The 19,348-nt window shown below is 44.0% G+C and overlaps 1 protein-coding gene across 1 annotated transcript in view; it reads right to left on the reverse strand.

The window, feature by feature from the left end:
* The window catches only part of METTL24 (methyltransferase like 24), a gene marked incomplete at both ends in the record, with an annotated part of 110,782 nt that extends 92,133 nt beyond the window's left edge, over positions 1–18,649 (reverse strand). Inside the window, one exon of the mRNA XM_080700208.1 lies at positions 18,353–18,649. Within this exon, the coding sequence (XP_080556334.1) occupies positions 18,353–18,649 (297 nt within the window). The remainder of the gene's footprint in view (positions 1–18,352) is intronic.
* Between the last annotated feature and the right edge of the window lie 699 nt (positions 18,650–19,348).

Here is a 19,348-nt window from a genome sequence, read left to right on the forward strand (position 1 = left end):
GTAGTCTGAAAGCACCTAATAGTGATTCTTATTCACTCTACATAAAAAGTTTAGGGCTCCCCAAGGGCCACAAGCCCCTGAAATCAACTGCCAATGAATGTGTGTGTGCAGACGTTCAGTATCCTGCAATAGCTTCCATAACTTCCATCAAATAATTTTCATCAAATTTTTGTAACTCATAAAATGTAAAGAACCATTGTTGTGAACTCAATTCAAGTCTTAAATGCCTGGTTATCTGCACAATCCTGAGGAAATCTGAGAAGAGCTGAACAGAAGTGGTCCCTGAACACAGCCTCCCTGTTGTATCTCTGTCTCTCTCTGTCTCTCTCTGTCTCTCTCTGTCTCTCTCTGTCTCTCTCTCTCTCTCTCTCTCTCTCTCTGCTTTTTTCCCCTCCACACTCCAATCTGTTCCTATTTCTTCACTTCTATTTTTAAATTGAAAAAATTTTTGGTTTCAAAATAACTATAACCTAAGAATCGCTTGTCCAAAAGACAGAAAATTGAATTTCCAATTTCCTTTACTCTGTTTCTCTAATTCCTGTGTGGTTTTATTATTGAAACATTTTAAAACATCCCTTAAGGGCACTTTCTGGTTTTCTATTAAGTTACCGACTTAACCAAATATGCATGTCTTTATTTTAATTATCAGCACTACAGCTTATCCTATATTTTTAAATAAGAAATTATGCATATCTATAGGACTTCTTCCTGTTTCTTGTCTCAACACATCACCATAATAAGAAAAGATTTGATGTTGTATGTGTTAAACAGGCTGCAATCTGTGCTGGTGGTTTGGTTTTTTATAAATAAGAACATTCCTTGTCCAGGCATAAGGCCCAGGCATTCAGATTTTCCAAAACAGTTCTCTGTATCCAGGGTACCCGAATAAATTCAAGCATTTCAGTTTCATAACGGATGTAGTTTTTTCCTCCTGATTGAGGCTCCTCTAAGTGCACATTAGTTAAATAAGCTGTATTTTACTATTTCTGTGCAAAATGAATATTCACTATTCAAAAGAACATTCCCTATCACAATTATATAATCAGTTCAAATTTGTTTTTGAAGCAATGTAAGGCATACTTGAAATTCCAACTTAACAAAAATAGCTAAAACTAAACTCAAATATATTAGTTGGTTTGGAAAATATCTAAGGATCCTTAATAGCAAATGTAAATCCATAGTAACCAACATATTTTTCTGAGATCTAGGTTTTGGCATAGAGTAGTTATAATGTAAAGTAGGAATAACATGATGACCTGGGTTATAATCTCAATGAATGTAATACGTGTGTGTGTGTGTGTGTGTGTGTGTGTGTGTGAGAGAGAGAGAGAGAGAGAGAGAGAGAGAGAGAGAGAGAGAGAGAGAGAGAGAGACTGACTGACTAGGAATTGAACCCAGGAGCATTCCATCTCCAAGCTCACCTCCAGCCCAATTTTTTATTTTTGAAACAGGGTCTCACTAAATTGCTGTGTCTGACCTCAAACCTGCGATACTCCTGTCTTAGCCTCCTAAGTACTGGGATTACAGGCATGTACCACCATGAAGATAAACTGGCTTCTCAGTTTATCTTCAACCAGTAATGTAACCAGATTCCCTATTGATGGAAAGGAAACAATGTCCAATGCTCCTAAGACTATTATAAGAACCCTTGAAATAACAACAGAGCAAGCCTTTGTAAAGTAGGAAGAGCTGTCTAAAACTAGGGTACTGATATAACTGCTGTTCCCTTTAATATAAATACCCTTGGGGGTATAGAATGCTCTCTGCACAAGTCATTGCAAATGAGGTGACTACGGTCATTTGGGTGAGAATGAAAATGAGAAAGAAGAGCCGAGTACCTGATATTCTAAGCACAATAAGAACCCACTCATTTAAGAGATGCAGGAGACTGAGCGGTGCTTGGCTGCATCTTTGGACAAGGCCCTAGTGCCCTGGGTCAGTGCTTCGTACAGAAAGCTGGTGCACCAGGAGGCCAGCATGCTCACAGGGACGGCAGCTTGAGGTTTTCCTTCATCTGCAAACAGCAAGCTGCCGGGCTGTATGTGCATGCTTCTACAGTGTGCCTGCCAAGCCTGGAGCTGTTGAGAGAGAGAGCACCAGGAAGCTCACCAGGAGCCAGGTGGCCACTCCTGAGAGACCGCACTGGGCGCTTCCTAGACAAGCCGACACGTGGGCTTCACAGTGCTGCTGAACACACCTGTGTCCGTCCATGGGCACCAGGCTGGGGACCCAGAGCCCTCTCACAGTTCATTCATTTTTACCTGAGCAGAGCAAAGCAGGGAGCTCCACACCTGTCACTCATTTCCTAGGCTCCTGAGAATGTTTAAAATTCTCATAGCACAAAACTTGCCATTTTACAGTGTACATTTCAGTGCCTTTTTGTATACACACAGGTTGCGCAACAATCGCCACTATCTAATTCCAGAGTGTTTCATCTCCTAAAAAAGAAACTGTTCCCAGGAGCAGTCACTCCCTATTCTTCTCTATGCCTAGCCTCTGGCAACACTAATCCACTTTCTGTCTCTACAGATTCGCTTATTCTGGACATTTTGTTAAAACTGAATTAGTTCAATATGTGGCCTTTCTGACTATTTTCTTTCACTTAGCATAATGTTTTCAAGGTTCCTCCACATTCTAGCATGTCTCAGAACTTCATTCCTTTTTATGGCTGAATAAGATTCCATTACATGGCTATATTACATTTTGTGTATCCATTCATCAGCTCCTGGATATTTGAGTGGCTTCCATTCTGCAAATTGTAAGTAATGTTGCTATAAACATTCATGTACAAATTTTGTGTAAACATATGTCTTTACTAGGGGGGCAATTGCTGGGTCATCTCAGTACTTGCTTGTGAAACCATTTCCACAGCAGACTGAAGAAATATAGTTCACCAGGAACCCCAAAAGCTAAAAAAGAAAATGAAGACTATATATATAAAACTACTCCTCCCAAAGTACCACTAACACTATCTTTTGCCCATACCATAGAACAGCAGTGGCCATACCTGGGGCGAGGGAACTAGCACTGGACCTTCAGTGGTAGTCTTTTTTCTGTGTGTGGTACTGGGGATTGAACCAAAGGGCATTCTGCCTCCAACTTTCGGCCCCTTATTATCATTATTATTATTATTATTATTATTATTAGTAGTAGTAGTAGTAGTAGTAGTAGTAGTAGCAGCGGCGGCGGTGGTGGTGGTGGTGGTGGTGGTATTTTTAAAATAAGGCTGGGCATGGTGGCACATGCTTGTAATCCCAGCATTTGGGGAACCAAGACAGGAGGATTGTGGTTCACAGACAGCCTCAGCTACTTAGTGAGGCCCTTTGCAACTCAGTGAGACCCTGTTTCAAAATAAAGAATAAAAAATAGGGCTGGGGGCATAGCTCAGAGGTAGAATGCCCCTGGTTCCATCCCCAGTACTACAAGAGAGAAAAGAAAAGAAGAGGAAATAAAAGAAAAGAAAATAGGGTCTTGCTAGGTTACTGAGAATCTTGGTATGTTGCTAGTCTTGAACCTGCAATCCTCCCATCTCAGCTTCCTAAGTACTTGGGACTACAGGTGTGGGCCACTATACCTAGCAGAATCTTTTTATTAGTAATGACCCAAACGTAGTGAGTTCTTGCTATGTTGTATAGTAGATTGCCTAAGAGTAGAGAGGCTGGGGAAACATGATTATTGAAAACATATTCGGATTGCAGCCAATTTTGCCTTCTATTGGAATAGCATAACCCAGTAGGCCAGACATGGAGGGAGAGGGGGAAACTTGGCCAAGCCAAAGGAGGTGGGGGGAGGAAGGAAGACATATTTGGGATTTGTTTGTTGGAAGCTCAAGAGAATAGGGTGAGAAGTGGGGGATTGCAGGCTTGACAATGGAAGAAAGAGATTGACATGTGCATAGGAGAAGGCAAAAACAATGAAAGACAACCGTAAGAAATCTCGATGGTCGAGAAAACAACGGAATCGATGTTAGGCTGGCATTTATTTTGAACCACACTAATACCTCCCTCTTTCTCTGAGACCTTTGGTAAGACCGGTGTTGGTGTCACTCTGAAGGATTAAGGAAGCGGGCAGTGCAGGCCAGAGGTGAAGCACTGAGCTTACAGCAGGGATCCAGAAGCAACTGAGCAGGAAATGTGAGCCCCAGAAATGTAGGAATACTGATCGCAGGGAAGGTGGGAACACCTTCTAGTATATGGCTCAAGCCATTTTAATGTTGAGCATTAAGGGAAGGGGTGAGTGCTGCAGTCGGGAGAGATGGGTTCCTCTGACTTTCACAATATAATCTGCCCAGCAACCCTGCAGTTGTGTTGGAAAAGGCAGGTAGCGGGTCACAGGAGGCTAAACCAAGGTTGAAAACGGTTTTTATGTTCACCACACACGTCGGCCAAATAATAAAGACCTTCCAGACTTTGTGGTGGCATTAGCACCAAGGAGCAGAGAGCCCAGGAACATTCTCAGCGCCCGCTCGAAGCCTAGGATCCTTCTTCTCATGTTGCAGATAGGAAAACTCCAGCAGGAGAATCTCCTGGGCTTGAGTGAGTCCATTAAAGTTTTTTCATCTCTACCTGAAACACAGTTAGGTTGGCCTAAGGTTCCTTCTACAGTAGAAAGTGGCAAACATTTTCTGGAAAGAGCCAGATAGTAAACACGTTAGGCTGTGTGAGTCAGGAGACAAGATCAAGGAAACTAGGTAGGCACTTACAGAACAAAAGAGAAGACATGTTTCCACAATAGTTTTTTTCAATTCTATACTAGGATTGAATCCAGGGGCAATCTACTTCCAAGCTACAACCTCAGCCCTATTTTTTAGTCTTTATTTTGAAACAGAGTCTCACTAAGTTGCAGAGGGTCTTATTAATTAGCTGAGGCTGTCCCCAAACTTGTAATCATCCTGTGTCAGCCTCCCAAGTACTGAGATTACAAGCGTGCACCAATACACCCAGCTTTCACAATAGTTTTAGTGGTGAAATTCAAAACATAATAATGATTCCATATCATTTTTGTTAGTAAAAACCTAATAATGAGGACGGAATTTTTATTGTTAGCATTTTGTTTCATTTGGGGTTCAGTTTCCTTCCTTCCTTCCATTTGGTAATAAGGATTGAAGCCAAGAGCATTCTACCTTTGAGCTACACTTCAAGCCTAATTTTATCTTTTATTTTGAAACAGGGTCTCACAAAGTTGCTGAGGCTGGCCTTGAACCTGTGATGCTTCTGTCTCAAACTTCCAAGTACTAGGATTACAGGCATGTGCTCCTAACCCTGGCCAAAGATAGTGTTCCTAACATTAAACTGATTGCAAATGTTCAACTGTAAAAGTCATTCTTAGCTCATGAGCCATACAAAAACAGGTTTAGGCTGGACTAGGCTCTCCCAACCTCTGTTCTATAGTAACCACTGTTTGAAACCAAGTGAACACTGGGTGTTCTGTGCCAAGAGACTGGTGTAATACACTTATTTGGAAATTCGAGAACTTGAAGGGATTTAGGTAGAGTACTTGAAAGATTCTAATTCTCCCCAAGCCCACTAGTCTGGTACCCCAGTGACAGAAACATTCTTTCAGCCAGTATTTACTGAGCACCTACTATTTGCCAGTGCGATATAGTGGTGAGCAAGACCTGCATGGGAGATGAAAATGGGAGACTACAACAAGAACTAAATAAAGAAAAAAAATGGTCAGAGAGTGGTAGTGCTATGGAGAAAATAAAGGAATATACAACAAGAGTGGAGATAGGGAGCTACTTTGGATAAAGCAATGTAATAAATTTCTTTGTATCTACAAGATTATCAGTCCTTGTTTATCAAACATACTGTATTTTCCCATAGGACAGAGGTGAAACAGAATCTCATTGTGGTTTGATCACTTCCCCTGCTTATTAATAGAGCTGATCATCTTTATATATGTGTATACATTTTTGGCATTTTAGTTTTCCTCTTCTGTTATTTCCTATTGATTCCCTGATTGTTCTTCTATTCATTTGTTTGTCTTTTTTTGCTTTAGTTGATGTTTAAATGGGAGGCATTAATCTTTTATTAGTGATATGCATTGCAAATATCCTCCCCGAGACTGTGATCTGTCTTTTAAGTTTGTGGTATCTTCTGAAAATCTGCAAGATTTTCATTTTTCTCTGGTAAATAACCTGTTTTACTTGACAATGCATCAACTGCCTATCTGAGCAGGCAAATAAAAAAAAAAAAGGAGTGAATTATGAATTTAAACCTTCATTTCATCTCTAGCCATATTTTGCCCAAATTTACTAATGACCCTGAGCCTTGACTTCCTTGTCTGCAAAAAGAGCACAATTCCTCTCTCGTGAGTTCATTTTGAGAATTAAAGAATATATGGAACTCCCCAGTATAACATTCTCCTCTACCTCTACTTAAATTATAAGCTTCTTAAAGGAATTTTGTTTCCCACAGTACCAGGTACAGCATTGATACTTACATTTTGTTTATTGTGTTGATTAAGTTGAGCTAATGTTTAAAGGCATATAAAGTACCAAACACAATAACATTCATCTTAAAATGACTAAAATGTGAAAGACAGGACAAGAAAAACAATTTTAATTGTTTTTAAAACAATTAATTAGCTCTTTAATCTACAATTATTCCAACTGACCTCCCTTGAACTAAAGAAGTAAGAGAATGATAGTGGGTCAACCTAGTTAACAGAAGATTTGTAAACATTCTTTTGAGGGAAAATTGTATTTGAAGATCTAAGAATCACATTTATACAGTCAACCCAATACATATCAAAATCATTTAATAGGAGTTCATACAAAATACTTGTAATTAGATTTAAGGAAAAAATCATAAAATGATGAAAACAGATAAGCTTTAACAATTTCATCAATGAATTATATGTGTATAAGTATATAATATAAACACTAGCAAAAACTGTACTAGTTGCTGCTACCTTTATTTCCAATAAAGGTTCTTCTGATCCCTGAGCATATTATCTGTACTTTAGGTTTCAAAAATAACAATATAAATATTAAAAAATTACAATGAATACTGGGCTTTTATACATCACAGAAACACATGCCGGTAACTTTCTGATGCTCACAGACCAAGTGTCCCAGCTGGGACACAAAGTCCCGCCCAGATAGTCTTCATTTGCTGAACTACTTCATGTGTCAGGACAGCTGCTGGGTGCTTTCACCTCATGCACTCAATTAATCTTCACGACAACCCTGAGAGTTATGTACTACTAATTCTTTTACAAAGGAAGAAACCAAAGTTCAGAGAAGGTCTGCAACTTGTCTGCATTTAGTAAGTAGGGGAGCAGAATTAAACTTCTGACTTCCATTAGAAAACTGGGGCTGGAGGTGTAGCTCCGTGGTAGAGTACTTGCCTGGCATATATGAGACCTTGGGTTCAATCTCAGCAGCAGATGGAAGGGAGGGAGGGGAGGAAAAGAGAAAAACAGAAGCCCATTGTACAGGCGAGGTGGTAAGGCTTCGAGATGTTGAAATACTTATTTTCTTGACATTTATAAATTCATATAAACAGGTGTTCCAGCATCCCATGTATTACCTTTGCTGACTTCCATATTCTACTCCCAAAACTGCTGACAGAAGCTGCCTTCTCCAGCCTAATCACTCTGAGCTCAATGAGCATGTATTTTTCTAATTAGGATATTTAAGTGATTTGTTGTGCTCTACTCAAAGTAGATGAAATATAAACTAAAATTGCTTGCTGTCATATTGTGCATATGAGTAAATGCTATTCAGCACAAGTATTGCCTCTGATTTGTGCTTAGATTCTGAAAATACATTTGGAAGTCTTTCAACAAGCTCCAAGTAAAAATGAGTAAGTGATCGCCATGAAGATGGATTTAGACTCGGAGCCTGACTCCTCTCATCAGAGGACTTCAGCTTATTTACACTCATGGCTTTATTTATTCAGATAACTTGCTTCCCCTTCTACCTCCAGGAAGAAAAGAAAAAAAAAAAAAAAAGACTGGCCTGAGGCCATCCTCCCATCACAGCCCTGTGCAAAGAATCTAACATAAACAATGTCAACAAGAATCATTGTGTTTAACAAACTCAGGGATGCGCCACAGCACTGTTTGTAAGATGTAAATCAAGTCTGGATTTATTTTAGTGTGCTGCTAAATTCAGATGCTTGCTTCATTTTAGATCTGAGCCCCCTGAAAAGAACCAACCATGCTTCATCCAATACTGTCAAATGCACAGATTCAGCGAGGCATCAAGACATGACTGTGGAGCATGCCCTGGATGATGTCTGTTTAAACACAAATGATGGAAGAGTCCCCAAACCTTGTGGGCTGTAAGGGCTGCTCGTCGAACATGCCCAGCTCTGACTCCTGGCACAGAGAGTGACACCTCTGGCCTTGAGCGGGACCAAGCACCTGGCTCCGACCACTGGATCTAGGGCAGGTGTGGTATGTGTCACCTCCCAGCTGGGATGTTTAGTAAAATCATACAAGACCCTCCAGAGCCCTCTGCCAAGGTGACCAGTAATGATACAGATGATGGCTGTGCTGCCAGCCTGGGGTCCAGAGAGAGAGGCCAATGATAGCACAGAGCAGCCAACCCCACCCCATCTAGCCACAATGGATACAACATCAGCAAGAAATAAACCGATGTTCGTAGGACACACAAGATGGAGCATTGTTTACAACCGCAGCATAAAATGGCCTCTTCCTGCTGAGACCTCAGACAAAAGATACCATGAAAAAGGGCTTGGTGACTCCAGAGATAAGTTAGCAGATTTGTGTAATTTAGTATCTAAAGCTAAATGTTATTATCATGTCAGGGAAAGGTCCCTCAGCCCATAGTTTACACAGACCCCAGTCGTCATGTTCCAAAATCTGAATTAAATAGAGCTATTTAAAATTGAAAAGGGAAAGGTGCAGTTATAGCCTTCTGAACTGCAAGTTCTAATTTATTGGTCTGTCAAGGTTCTTGGTTGTAAACAATAGAAACCACTCTGGCTAGTTAAGCAGAAAAGAAATTGATTACGGATATATTAGTTTACAGAATCTCAAGGGCAGAAATACCACCTCCAGACACAGGTGTAGCGGTGCTGCCTCCTCACTGGGTACAGACCCCACACACAGATCATTTTGCCACCTATGAAACCCATGCCACCCAGCCCTGCCCTCCTCATGCCACCTGCTCCTTTGCATCTGTGAGGTGCCAGGTGCATCTGAATTGTGATGGCTTGATCCCATGACTGTACTTTAGGGCAAGAAAAAGTGTGTGTGCTGGAGGAGAGGGTGAATTGGATTTCTTCTTGGAAAGGCAGATAATTGCTCAAACACAGGAAGAATTTTCAAAGGTGTGACCAGAAATAAAAATGACGCTACATCTGCGCTAATGGGTAATATGTGTAACTTATATCGAGTTCCCAGAACCCTCGTAGTTTCTCCAGATCTTCTTTTTCTTCCCAATATTATTCCAATCAATCTCTTGTTTTTACTAGTTCCAGTTGGGTCTGTCACAACCTGGAGAGTCCTAACAGAAACAAAAGTAACCTAAAGAGTCCCAAACTAGCTAGTGCAAAGGAGCTGCAAATATGCAGATGTCTGAAAGATTATTTGGATTCTTTTCTTAAAAAGTAACTCTGGCCTGGTGTGGTGGTATATGTTTATAATCCAGTACTTGGGAGGCTGAGACAGGAGGATTTCAGGTTCAAAGCCAGCCTCAGCTACTTAGTGAGGCCCTTTGCAACTTAGTGAGACCCTGTTTCAATTTTTTTTTTAAACTAAAAAAATAGGGCTGGGGGTGTAGTTCAGAGGTACAATGCCCCTGGGTTCTATCCCCAGTACCACAAAAAAAAAAAAAAAAAAAAAAAAAAGGAAATAAAATAGGGCTGGAGTGTAGAGCTTGGAAGTAGAATACCCCTAGGCCTAGGTTCAATTCACAGTACCTTAAAAAAAAAAAAAAAAAAAAAAGTAACTGCATTGACAGAAGAAAGCAAATTAAAGAATATAGACTGTAATTTTGGTTTGAGAATTCTAGTTAGAATGACGAGCTGAATACAAGTATTTACTTTCTTTACTAAAAGTCTTCACAAATAACTTTTTAAAGAATATTACTTGTAATTTACTTTTTTTTTTGTTTTTGGTAGTACTGGGGTTCCTGGAAGCCCTTCTACCTCTGGGCTAACGCCCAGACCTATTTTATATATATTTTTTAGAAACAGGATTTCTTAAGCCAGCGCAGCTGGCTTTGAACCTGCGGGATCCTCCTGTGTTCCCCTCCCAAGCTCTGGGATTACAAGCGTGCGCCACCACGCCCGGCTGTTAAAGAATATTACATATACATAGATCTTAAAGGCATATACTCACCGAATAAAAAATTACCTATACACAGATCCTGTAGGAATATGCTCACTGTATATATAAGGTGACAATTTATTACCAAATATTATTTGCCCAAAATCCCTCATCCCATAGGGACTAAGAATATATATATATATATATATATATATATATATATATATATATATTTCCCTGACATATATATATATATACATATATATACATACGTGCATATATAAACTCAAACATACATAAACACTAGAGTCTAAAATTATTTTTAAAATAAAACTACTATAGCCGGGCATGGTGGCGCACACTTGTAATCCCAGTGAGGAGATAGAAAGGAAATAGGCAGATAGGGGAAAGGCCTCAGTAGAAAAAAGTTAATTTCCTGAATTTCCTGAGTTTCCTGAGGGGCGACAAATACCTGAAATTCCAAAGGCTCAGAGATAAGAAGGCCAGAGCTTCACAAAGCCATCTGTTTACTAATCAACAAACCCACTGAGCAAGTCTGGCATTCCTGAAAGGAGACCCTTCAAAGGACTTGCAAATACCCTATGCAAATCCTGAGAGCTGCTTCCCAGAATTCCCAAAGTCACCCTAACCAAAAGTGGACTTGCAAGCGGTGGGCAATGACCCTTGGGGATCAGCAATTGGGGCTTTCCCTCTTGGGACCCCCTCCCCTTTTGGAGAGCTGTTCTGTCTCTCTTGCAGGTCGTGTTGTCCCTGAGAGAAGGCAGAGTGCATCTGAGGGCACGTGGCTTGGGTGACTCTCGAGTAGTGACCTGAAGGCCTCTGCTAGACATCAAGGATGACCAGGCCCCTAGAGGTGACCTGCACCTCTTTTCTGGCAGATTGTGTGGACTCTGGGAGAAAGTAGTTTGCAACTTACGGCCACTTGGCTCGGGCGACACTCGGGTAGTGTCCCTGAAGGCAGCTACTGGACCCCAGAGTTCCGACTGCCCCTTTGGGGTGTTCGGCCACTTTTCTCTATTCCCTTCTAGCAGATTACGTGGACTCTGGAAGAAAATAGCCTGCACCTGAAGACAATTCAGCTTGGGCTACTCTCAAGTATTGTCCTGAAGGCAGCTGCTGGACCCAGAGTTCCAGCCCCTTTGGGGGTGTTCAGCCACCCTTCCCCCATTCCCTGCTGCTTCCAATAAATCTTTTACTCCCCTTCCTGAGGTCTGCGGGTGTCATTCTTCGCTCACCGTAAACAAGAACCCGGTAAGGAAACGTCAAGTTCCTTCTTAGGAAACTGCGTTTCATCTCGAAGAAATGCCGGGTTTCCTCTCAAGAAACCCCCGTTTCACCAGCAGTAGTTTTATAGCCGGACATGGTGGCGCACACTTGTAATCCCAGCATTCAGGAGGCTGAGACAGGAGGATCGCGGTTTGCAGACAGCCTCAGCTACTTAGTGAGGCCCTCTGCAACTCAGTGAGACCCTGTTTCAAAATAAGGAATAAAAAATAGGCAAAGGGTATAGCTCATAGCTCAAATGCCCCTGGGTTCCATCCCCAGACCCACAAAAACAAAAGTAAGAATAAAAAAATAAAACTACTATAATATATTTCTAGGTGCTCATGTCCAAGTTTTTCACAACAGGCTAGTTGAAATAACAGAATAAAATGTTAAAAAAAAAAAAAAAGCCTAAGAACAAACTGCAAAAACACTACTGAATAGTTAGGGCCTGTCAAAGGCTTGACTTCTTTTTGTAACTTAGAGGGAGTGTCCTTTTCTCCAAGAATGGTTTCCTTCCAGGACAGGGAGAGGGGCCATTGTGCTGTTTAGGGCAAGTGGCCAGAGCCGGCAGATCCAAGGTGACCTTAGAGACCTGGCCCTGCAGCAGAGTGAGGTGAGCCAGGCCCAGAAGAGACCAGGACAAGAAGCCCAGAAGCTGGGATTCCAAGGCAGTCCTACTCCTCCCCTCCCCCTCATGATGGTGACTGAATTCTTCCTCCAACATTGAGTTTCCTAATTCTTTAATCTCCTCTTTCTTCTTCTTCTTTTAAACTATGGCAGAGTCCATTTTTCTACTGTCCTTTTTAGGAAAAATAACTGCTAACTTTGAAAACATGGGGCTCAGGGTTTTAACTTCAAATGCCATCAGCCAGGACAGGTAATAGAAACAGAAGCTGGGGTCGGGGTTGTAGTTCAGTGTAGAGCACTTACTTGCACACCACACACAAAGCTCTGGATTCAATCCTCAGCACCACAAAAACAAATATTTTTGTTCAAATACAGAAAACACCATGTGGTTCCAACAAAATTCATAAGCCAAATTTACCTCCTGAGCGCTCAACGGCAACCCGGCTTGCCATTAGTTTAAATTGCCTATGGCCCTAGACCCTAATGTTCCTAAAACTCAGTTTTCTCTTGACCCTTCAGCAGGATAAAAATGCTTCTTGAACAGCAAATTTTCCCACCCTCTTTTAGCAGAAAACCCACAGGATGCTAATGGGACCAATGTAGGATATCGAGAGGACCTGAGTGCTGCTTTTAAAAGAAGCTTATCAACCCTGGTAGATTTCTGCCTTGTGTGACTCATGGTAAATGAAGCAGGCTCCTGTTACTTTTCATGAATCACAGAACAAAGAGCCAAGCTCCTTATAAACACAAGAACTCCAAAGGTATCATGGCACAGATGGAAAAACACAAATGCCTACCGGCCTCCACAAGTCTCGGGTTTAACTGTGAGACCCTGATTCTCTTTACTGACTAAAAAGGAAATCCAATTCTATTCGAGAGAATTGACAAAACATTCTTTTCCTTCGAGAAAATGGAATGGGCAAATTACACCCCAAAATCTAACATCACCACCAGTTGTTGAAAAACAATCACACCTCCATTAACAGTTCCTTGCCCACAGAATGCTCTCTGAGGAAGGAACCGCAGGAGTGTCGAGCCCTATTCCCCATCGAAGGCACATCAACATTGTCATAAAAACCTGCTTCTCTTTATGAAACTAAGCAACTGCTGTTTCACACCCACATATTGCTGGAGCTCATTCAATTACCCTCAGAGACTTTGTTTAAAATGAAAATACTTCACCTCCTGAGTACAGCGTGAGAGAACCGATTCATGCTGTCCCTGAAGGACAGTGTAGGTGCGGGTGGGCACAAAACCCAAGGGGCTACAAACTCCTGCTGAGCCACGTCCATGAGGAATCCAAACCCACCTCCCAGCGTGGCACGTGAGGGAACACGCTATGCTACCCTGCCTGGCTCTTGCCGACAATCACAGAATTAGAAAACTAAGAGGAGGATGACAAGAAGTGAGAAAGACCAAATTTTGCCATATGGTTTTTCAGAAGAAGAGGAAACAGTTTTTTCCTCCACTGACACATTGTTCCAAAGGATCTGTAACTAACCAAAAAAAAAAAAAAAAAAAAAAAAGCCAGCTCGTGGCTGGGTTCTGTAGCTCAGTGACTCAGATGCCACATTCCTAGCCAACATATTAAATGTCAAGTAGCCTGTCTCTGATAGGAGAGAAGACATTTCTTCAGGAAGCCTGGCCCCTGGGTGCACATCTCCAGCACAGGGGAGCCCTGTATCCTGTACGCGGCTGTATTTAGGCCGAACTGTAAGAGATAGAGCATGCACCCAAGAACTGAACAAAGAAGCCTAAGTCATGTAGACCATATCTAGTCCTATATAAAGCCTCCCCGAAGAAATGGGAATCGTGGCAAATTATGTTTAATTCCAAAAAGAAAAAAGGGAGGGAGAGAAAGAAACACACTGAGATAAGAAACAGAAAGAAAGGGGGAATGCACCACAGTGATATTTCTATGAATATGTAGTATGCAAATGTTGGAGATTAAAGCTTTGATGGAATGCTTAAAGAGTCTGCAATATACAAGAACGCATAGGTCCCAGGGTAATCACAATGAAAAGGGCCAGTATTTACCCATCATCTGTCATTTGTCCTCATTTCTGAATGCTCTAAGATTAGAACTCCAGAGGTGCAAGAGCACTTAATATTTAGAGCTAGTTTTTTACATGGGGTGGTGAAAGAAGAGGATGGAAGGAGAGGGGAAGAACTATATGAGGGTTACACTTCACTCTTCCTTTTTATAACAGATTGTTTTCTTTAAGAGTAGCATAAGCTATGATTAAAGTGGCAATATAATTGCTGAATTTCTGTGCCTCTCACACCTGCAAAGGAAGCACAGTGACAAGAAACACTCTGCAACCCAATTATTTCATGCAGGTTTTCATCCACCCAGCAAGCTGTCCTCAAAATAGAATGGAACCTGCTCGCTCTCCTTTACCAATTCTGCAAGTGCCTGGGGCAGAGTAACCAAGAACCTCATGATGTTGTTGATCGGTACCCTCAACACACAAAATTAAAATAAAACGATATCCAAGGAGCTTAACAAATAACTTCGAGCATTATTTCAATTACTTAATGGGATGTTCAGCTTATATTACATCACGTCTTGGTGCGAGGCTCAGAAGGGAAAAAATTTGTCCCCAGAGAGCTAGAGAATATTGAGCTCGGTTCCCAGGAGTGGAAAGACAAATCAGATAGCTGGTTTTTCCAGTTTAATTTGACTGTGAAAATGAAACGAATTCAAGATCATCACTATCTAGGAACTTGAGAAGGTTAGTTATATCCTGAAAATAAGTAGATAATTAAAAGAAAATCCAGGTACCTTTTTTTTTCTTAGGAGGCTAAGAACTTAATATTTTTATAATAATAATAAGCTCACTTCTTTATTTTGCAAACCAAAGATACTTGTTGTCACCTGTGACGGGCTAAAATAATAAGATTGATATTATTATTATAGCCGGGCATGGTGGCGCACGCCCAACCCTTGGGAGGCTGAGAAAGGAGGATTGCACGGGTTCAAAGCCAGCCTCAGCTATTGAGTGAGGCTCTCAGAAACTTAGTGAGACCCTGTTTCCAAAAAAAGTATAAAATAGGTCTGGAATTATAGCCTGGAGGTAGAAAAGCCCCTGGGTTCCACCCCCAGTACCACACAAAAATAAATAAATAAATACATAAATTATTATTATTATTATTATTATTATTATTATTATTATTATTATACACATTCTTGTATCTGGAAGAAGCATTTACTCGAGGTCACCAAACATGATCCTTCCCTTGGAGAACAACTGTGGAAGCAAGACACCCCATCCAAATGGACTGTCAGGTCTCCACAGGGGCAGAACGGCTCTCAATCACAGAAGACATCACTGTTGTCTTCCCCAGCTGGGGAGAGATAAGCATGGAGGTGGGACTGATAAGGGAAGGCTTCTAGGTGGTGAACTTTAACCTGAACATTCAAGGATGGAAAGCACAGGAGGATGGAGAAGAAGAAAACAGGGGCCTCGCAGGTACAGGAATCAGCATAAGTCAGAGGAATAGAAAATAGGTTTGCCGAGCGTGGTGGCACATGCTTGTAATCCCAGCAGCATTCGGGAGGCTGAGAAGGGAGGATCATGGTTCGTGGACAGCCTCCGCTACTTAGTGAGGCCTTCCACAACTTAGTGAGACCCTGTTCCAAAAAATAAAGAATAAAAATAGGGTAGGGGGTATAGCTCGGAAGTTGAATTCCCCTGGGTTCCATCCCCAGACCCACAAAAAAAAAAAAAAGTTATAGTAAGTTACATTCATGGAATGGCTACAACGAGCTTTAATTCATGAAAATTAAAGCTACCAGTATAGCCGGGTGTGGTGGCACACGCTTGTAATCCCTGCGCTTGGGAGGCTGAGACAGGAGGATCCCGCAGGTTTGAAGCCAGCCGCGCTGGCTTAAGAGACCCTGTTTCCAAATAAAAAAGTATAAAAATAGGTCTGGGAGTGTGACCCAGAGGTAGAAGGGTTTCCAGGAACCCCAGTACCAAAAAAACAAAAACAAAAACATAAAGCTACCAGTATTGAGTGTTGGTAGGTAATGCGGCAGGCACTATGCTCAATGTGTTGCCTTTTTATTTTCTTCCTGGTTTAATTTTAATAAAACTGAGCCTCATGGCTCAGACTTGGGTCTCTTGCCCTTGTTAGCCACACACACTTCCTGGTTGAACTTGTCGAGTTTTGTGTCTTCTGTGCTACTGGCACACGGTTGACTTCCCAATCACTGCTTAACCTGGACATTTCCTCCAAGACTCAGATTCATACAGCCAACTGCCTATTTGACATTTTCACCAGACTTCCTAAAAGGTATCTCAAATTCAACATGTCTGGAGCCAGACATGTTTGTGCATGCCTGTAATTCTAGTACTTGGAAGGCTGAGACAAGAGAATTGCAGGCCCACCTCCAGCCTCAGCAACTTAGCAAGGCCCTCCACAACTTAGTGCGACCCTGTTACCAAATAAAAATAGGGCTGGAGGTGTAGTTCAGGCAGAATGCCCCTGGGTCTAATCTCCAATACCACAAAAACAAAACATGTCTGAAACCGAACCCTCCTTTCCTCCATCCACCAAGACAAAATGAACAGAAGCTAGATGCTCTTCTGTGCATCTTCTAAATCCAAGCAGTATCCTAGCCTTTCTCAGCACTCTACATCCATCTCCCTAAGTCGCCGCTACCTCCAGCCTGACTCTCACAGTGACAGCCTCCTAGAAGGGACTTTGTGAACTTGTTTCCTAGAGACCTTCCAAGTCTAAGCATTCCAAACCTCACCATTGTTAGGAGAGGTTCCAGTGATCACTTCTGTTGCCTGAAGTGAAGACAAAGACTTAAGAGTAATTCTTGGACAGGTAACAGCAGGAATAACAGAAGCTGACAGTGAATCTGAAAAGGACAGGGTGGGGCAAAAGGTATTGAGGACAGAACACTTGAGGACATCACAGAGAAACAAGAAAATCCAAACTCCTGAGAAATATCAAGTCCTTGCTCCAATGTCCCCTCCCCAGTCTGTTTTTACTTCCTTCTGTAGGTCCCAGACCTGAATTCCAACTATCGCACGGGTCCCACACCTGGATGCCTCTGCTGACTTTAAGCTCATCTTGTGCCCCCAGCACCTGACCCAGAGTCCAGGTAGTCTAGGAAGCTCTTGGCGAAAGAGTGCTGAATGCCTAGCACGGTGCCCTGGAAAGTGTCTGAGGAGCCTGAGCCGGAAGTGGCCACTTTCTTCTGGAAGAGCTAAGACTTAACATAGGATGTGTGGTTTCAGAAATAGAAAAAAGTACTGAGATTACCCAGGAAGATAACAGGGATGGCTTGGAAAGAACCCGCAGTGGCTGGAAAGACCGAGGGTAAGGCCTGAAGAGGAAGTGGGTGAAGGAAAGCAACAGAAGAGGGAGCTGAGGGCACTGGAGAGCCGGGCAGAGCTGGGCGCCCGCACTCGCCGAGGGGAGGGGCAGGCCTAGGGATGCCACGCAGCAGGAGACTTGAGAGGATGCCATGGGGTTGGAAACTGAAGTGATGTGCTGGGACCAGACAAGCTCACACCTGCAATCTTTCCACTCCTAAGGACCATGTAAATTGCAGGCTCCAAAAGGAGGGGGGAAGCCCAGAGGCTTAGCAAGCAGAGGTTAAAACCGGACTACTCAATGAGGTGTGGAGCGAAGTTAATGAGGCAGTAAGAGCAACCCTCTCCCCGACCCACGTCATTGCTGCGGTCCTGGAGGGTCTAATTTACTTGCCATTAGGCGGTGCTGAGGCTCAAGGTCTCACCCTGCCCCGGCCCCCTCACCAGCGCCCGGGGCAGGAGTCCGGGGAACCTCTGGCGGCAGGCTTCATCACCGGCTCAGTGAATGCTCACCCAGCTGTGCCCAGGCCTCCAAGGGGGAACTGGGAGCCTCCTTTCTCTTCCTTTCCCTGCCTATCACGCCAAGCCCTCCCTCAGTAAATTGAGCAGGGCCTCGTCCTTCACCGCGGGGTGCCCAGAGCCCAGAAAGGGGGCTGGGCACGGGGGTCGGTCAGCAAATATTGGCGGGAAATGGGATGCGCTCGGCTCAGTCCCACTTGGCTCCCTCGGTGCGTTGAAGGATGCGCCCAGGGAAGTGGCGCTGGAGAACTGAGGAGTTGAAAGAAGGGAGGTGGCGGTCAGGGCGCGGCCTGGGAGCGGAGGGCCGCCCCAGGCCCGGAGCTGCACGCGAGGCGACTGACCTTGGGGCGGGGGACGCAGCAGCTCGGCTCCGGGGTCCCGCCGCCCGCGCCCCCCGGCGGCCCGCGCCGCCCGCTGCGCACGTAGGTCACCTGCCTCCTGCGGGCGGCGCGGGGCGCGGGCGGCAGGTGCGGCGGGGGCGGCTGCGGGGCCGGGCGGCGCGGGGCGCTGCGGGCCGGGGGTCCCGAGCCGGCGCGCCGCAGCTCCAGGCAGAGCCGCAGGCCCAGCAGCAGCGCGGCGCCGAGCAGGCACCGGGGCAGGGCGCCGCAGCCCCTCCCGGGCGGCCGCTCGCGGGCCATGGCGGGGCCGGCGCTGCGCTCCGGCCGCCCGCAGCTCTGCAGGACGCGAGGTGCCCGCTCGGGGCTCCCCCGCCGGCCCGCCTCCCTGGCCCCGGGCTGTGAAGCCCCGGAGTAACCTTATCCTGCCCAGCCCTGCGCCGGCCCAGGCGGGTCCCGGGCTGGGCGCCCCAGCCGAGCCCGGGCCCCAGGGGGCGCCCTCCACCCGGGCCTCCAGAGCCTGGCCCAGGGGCCAGACACAGGCGGGGAAAAGTGCACTCCTGGGGGGCTCCCGGGCTGCACCTTCATTTTCTAGCATTAGCATCATTGCAGACACACGGGAGCCTAGGTGAGCTGCCAGGTTTGGCTAAAGGAAACAAGTTCTGATTGTCAAGCAGTTTGTGCCATTCAGCACGATATAAAAATAAATCCTACTTATGTTCTGGTTTACAATTCCTCTTTCTCAAGAGGGGCGGAGGGGGAGTTGCTGGGGGGATACAGTGCAGAATAATCATTTCTAAATTCTGCCCGGAGCCAATCCGTGCTTTCTCCAATGTTATGAAATGTGTGGGGGTGAAGAAGGAGAGGGAAAACGCCAGCTAAGACATCTGACAGCAGGCAGAGAGAACAGAAGTTACCATGGCATGATGTAAATCAAATTAATTTAGCTCCAAACACACACCTCCCTGCTGTCTTGCAGAGATACAGAGGGACAGATTTATC

Source organism: Muscardinus avellanarius, assembly GCF_963383645.1.
Source record: "Muscardinus avellanarius genome assembly, chromosome: 8".
NCBI lineage: Eukaryota > Metazoa > Chordata > Mammalia > Rodentia > Gliridae > Muscardinus > Muscardinus avellanarius.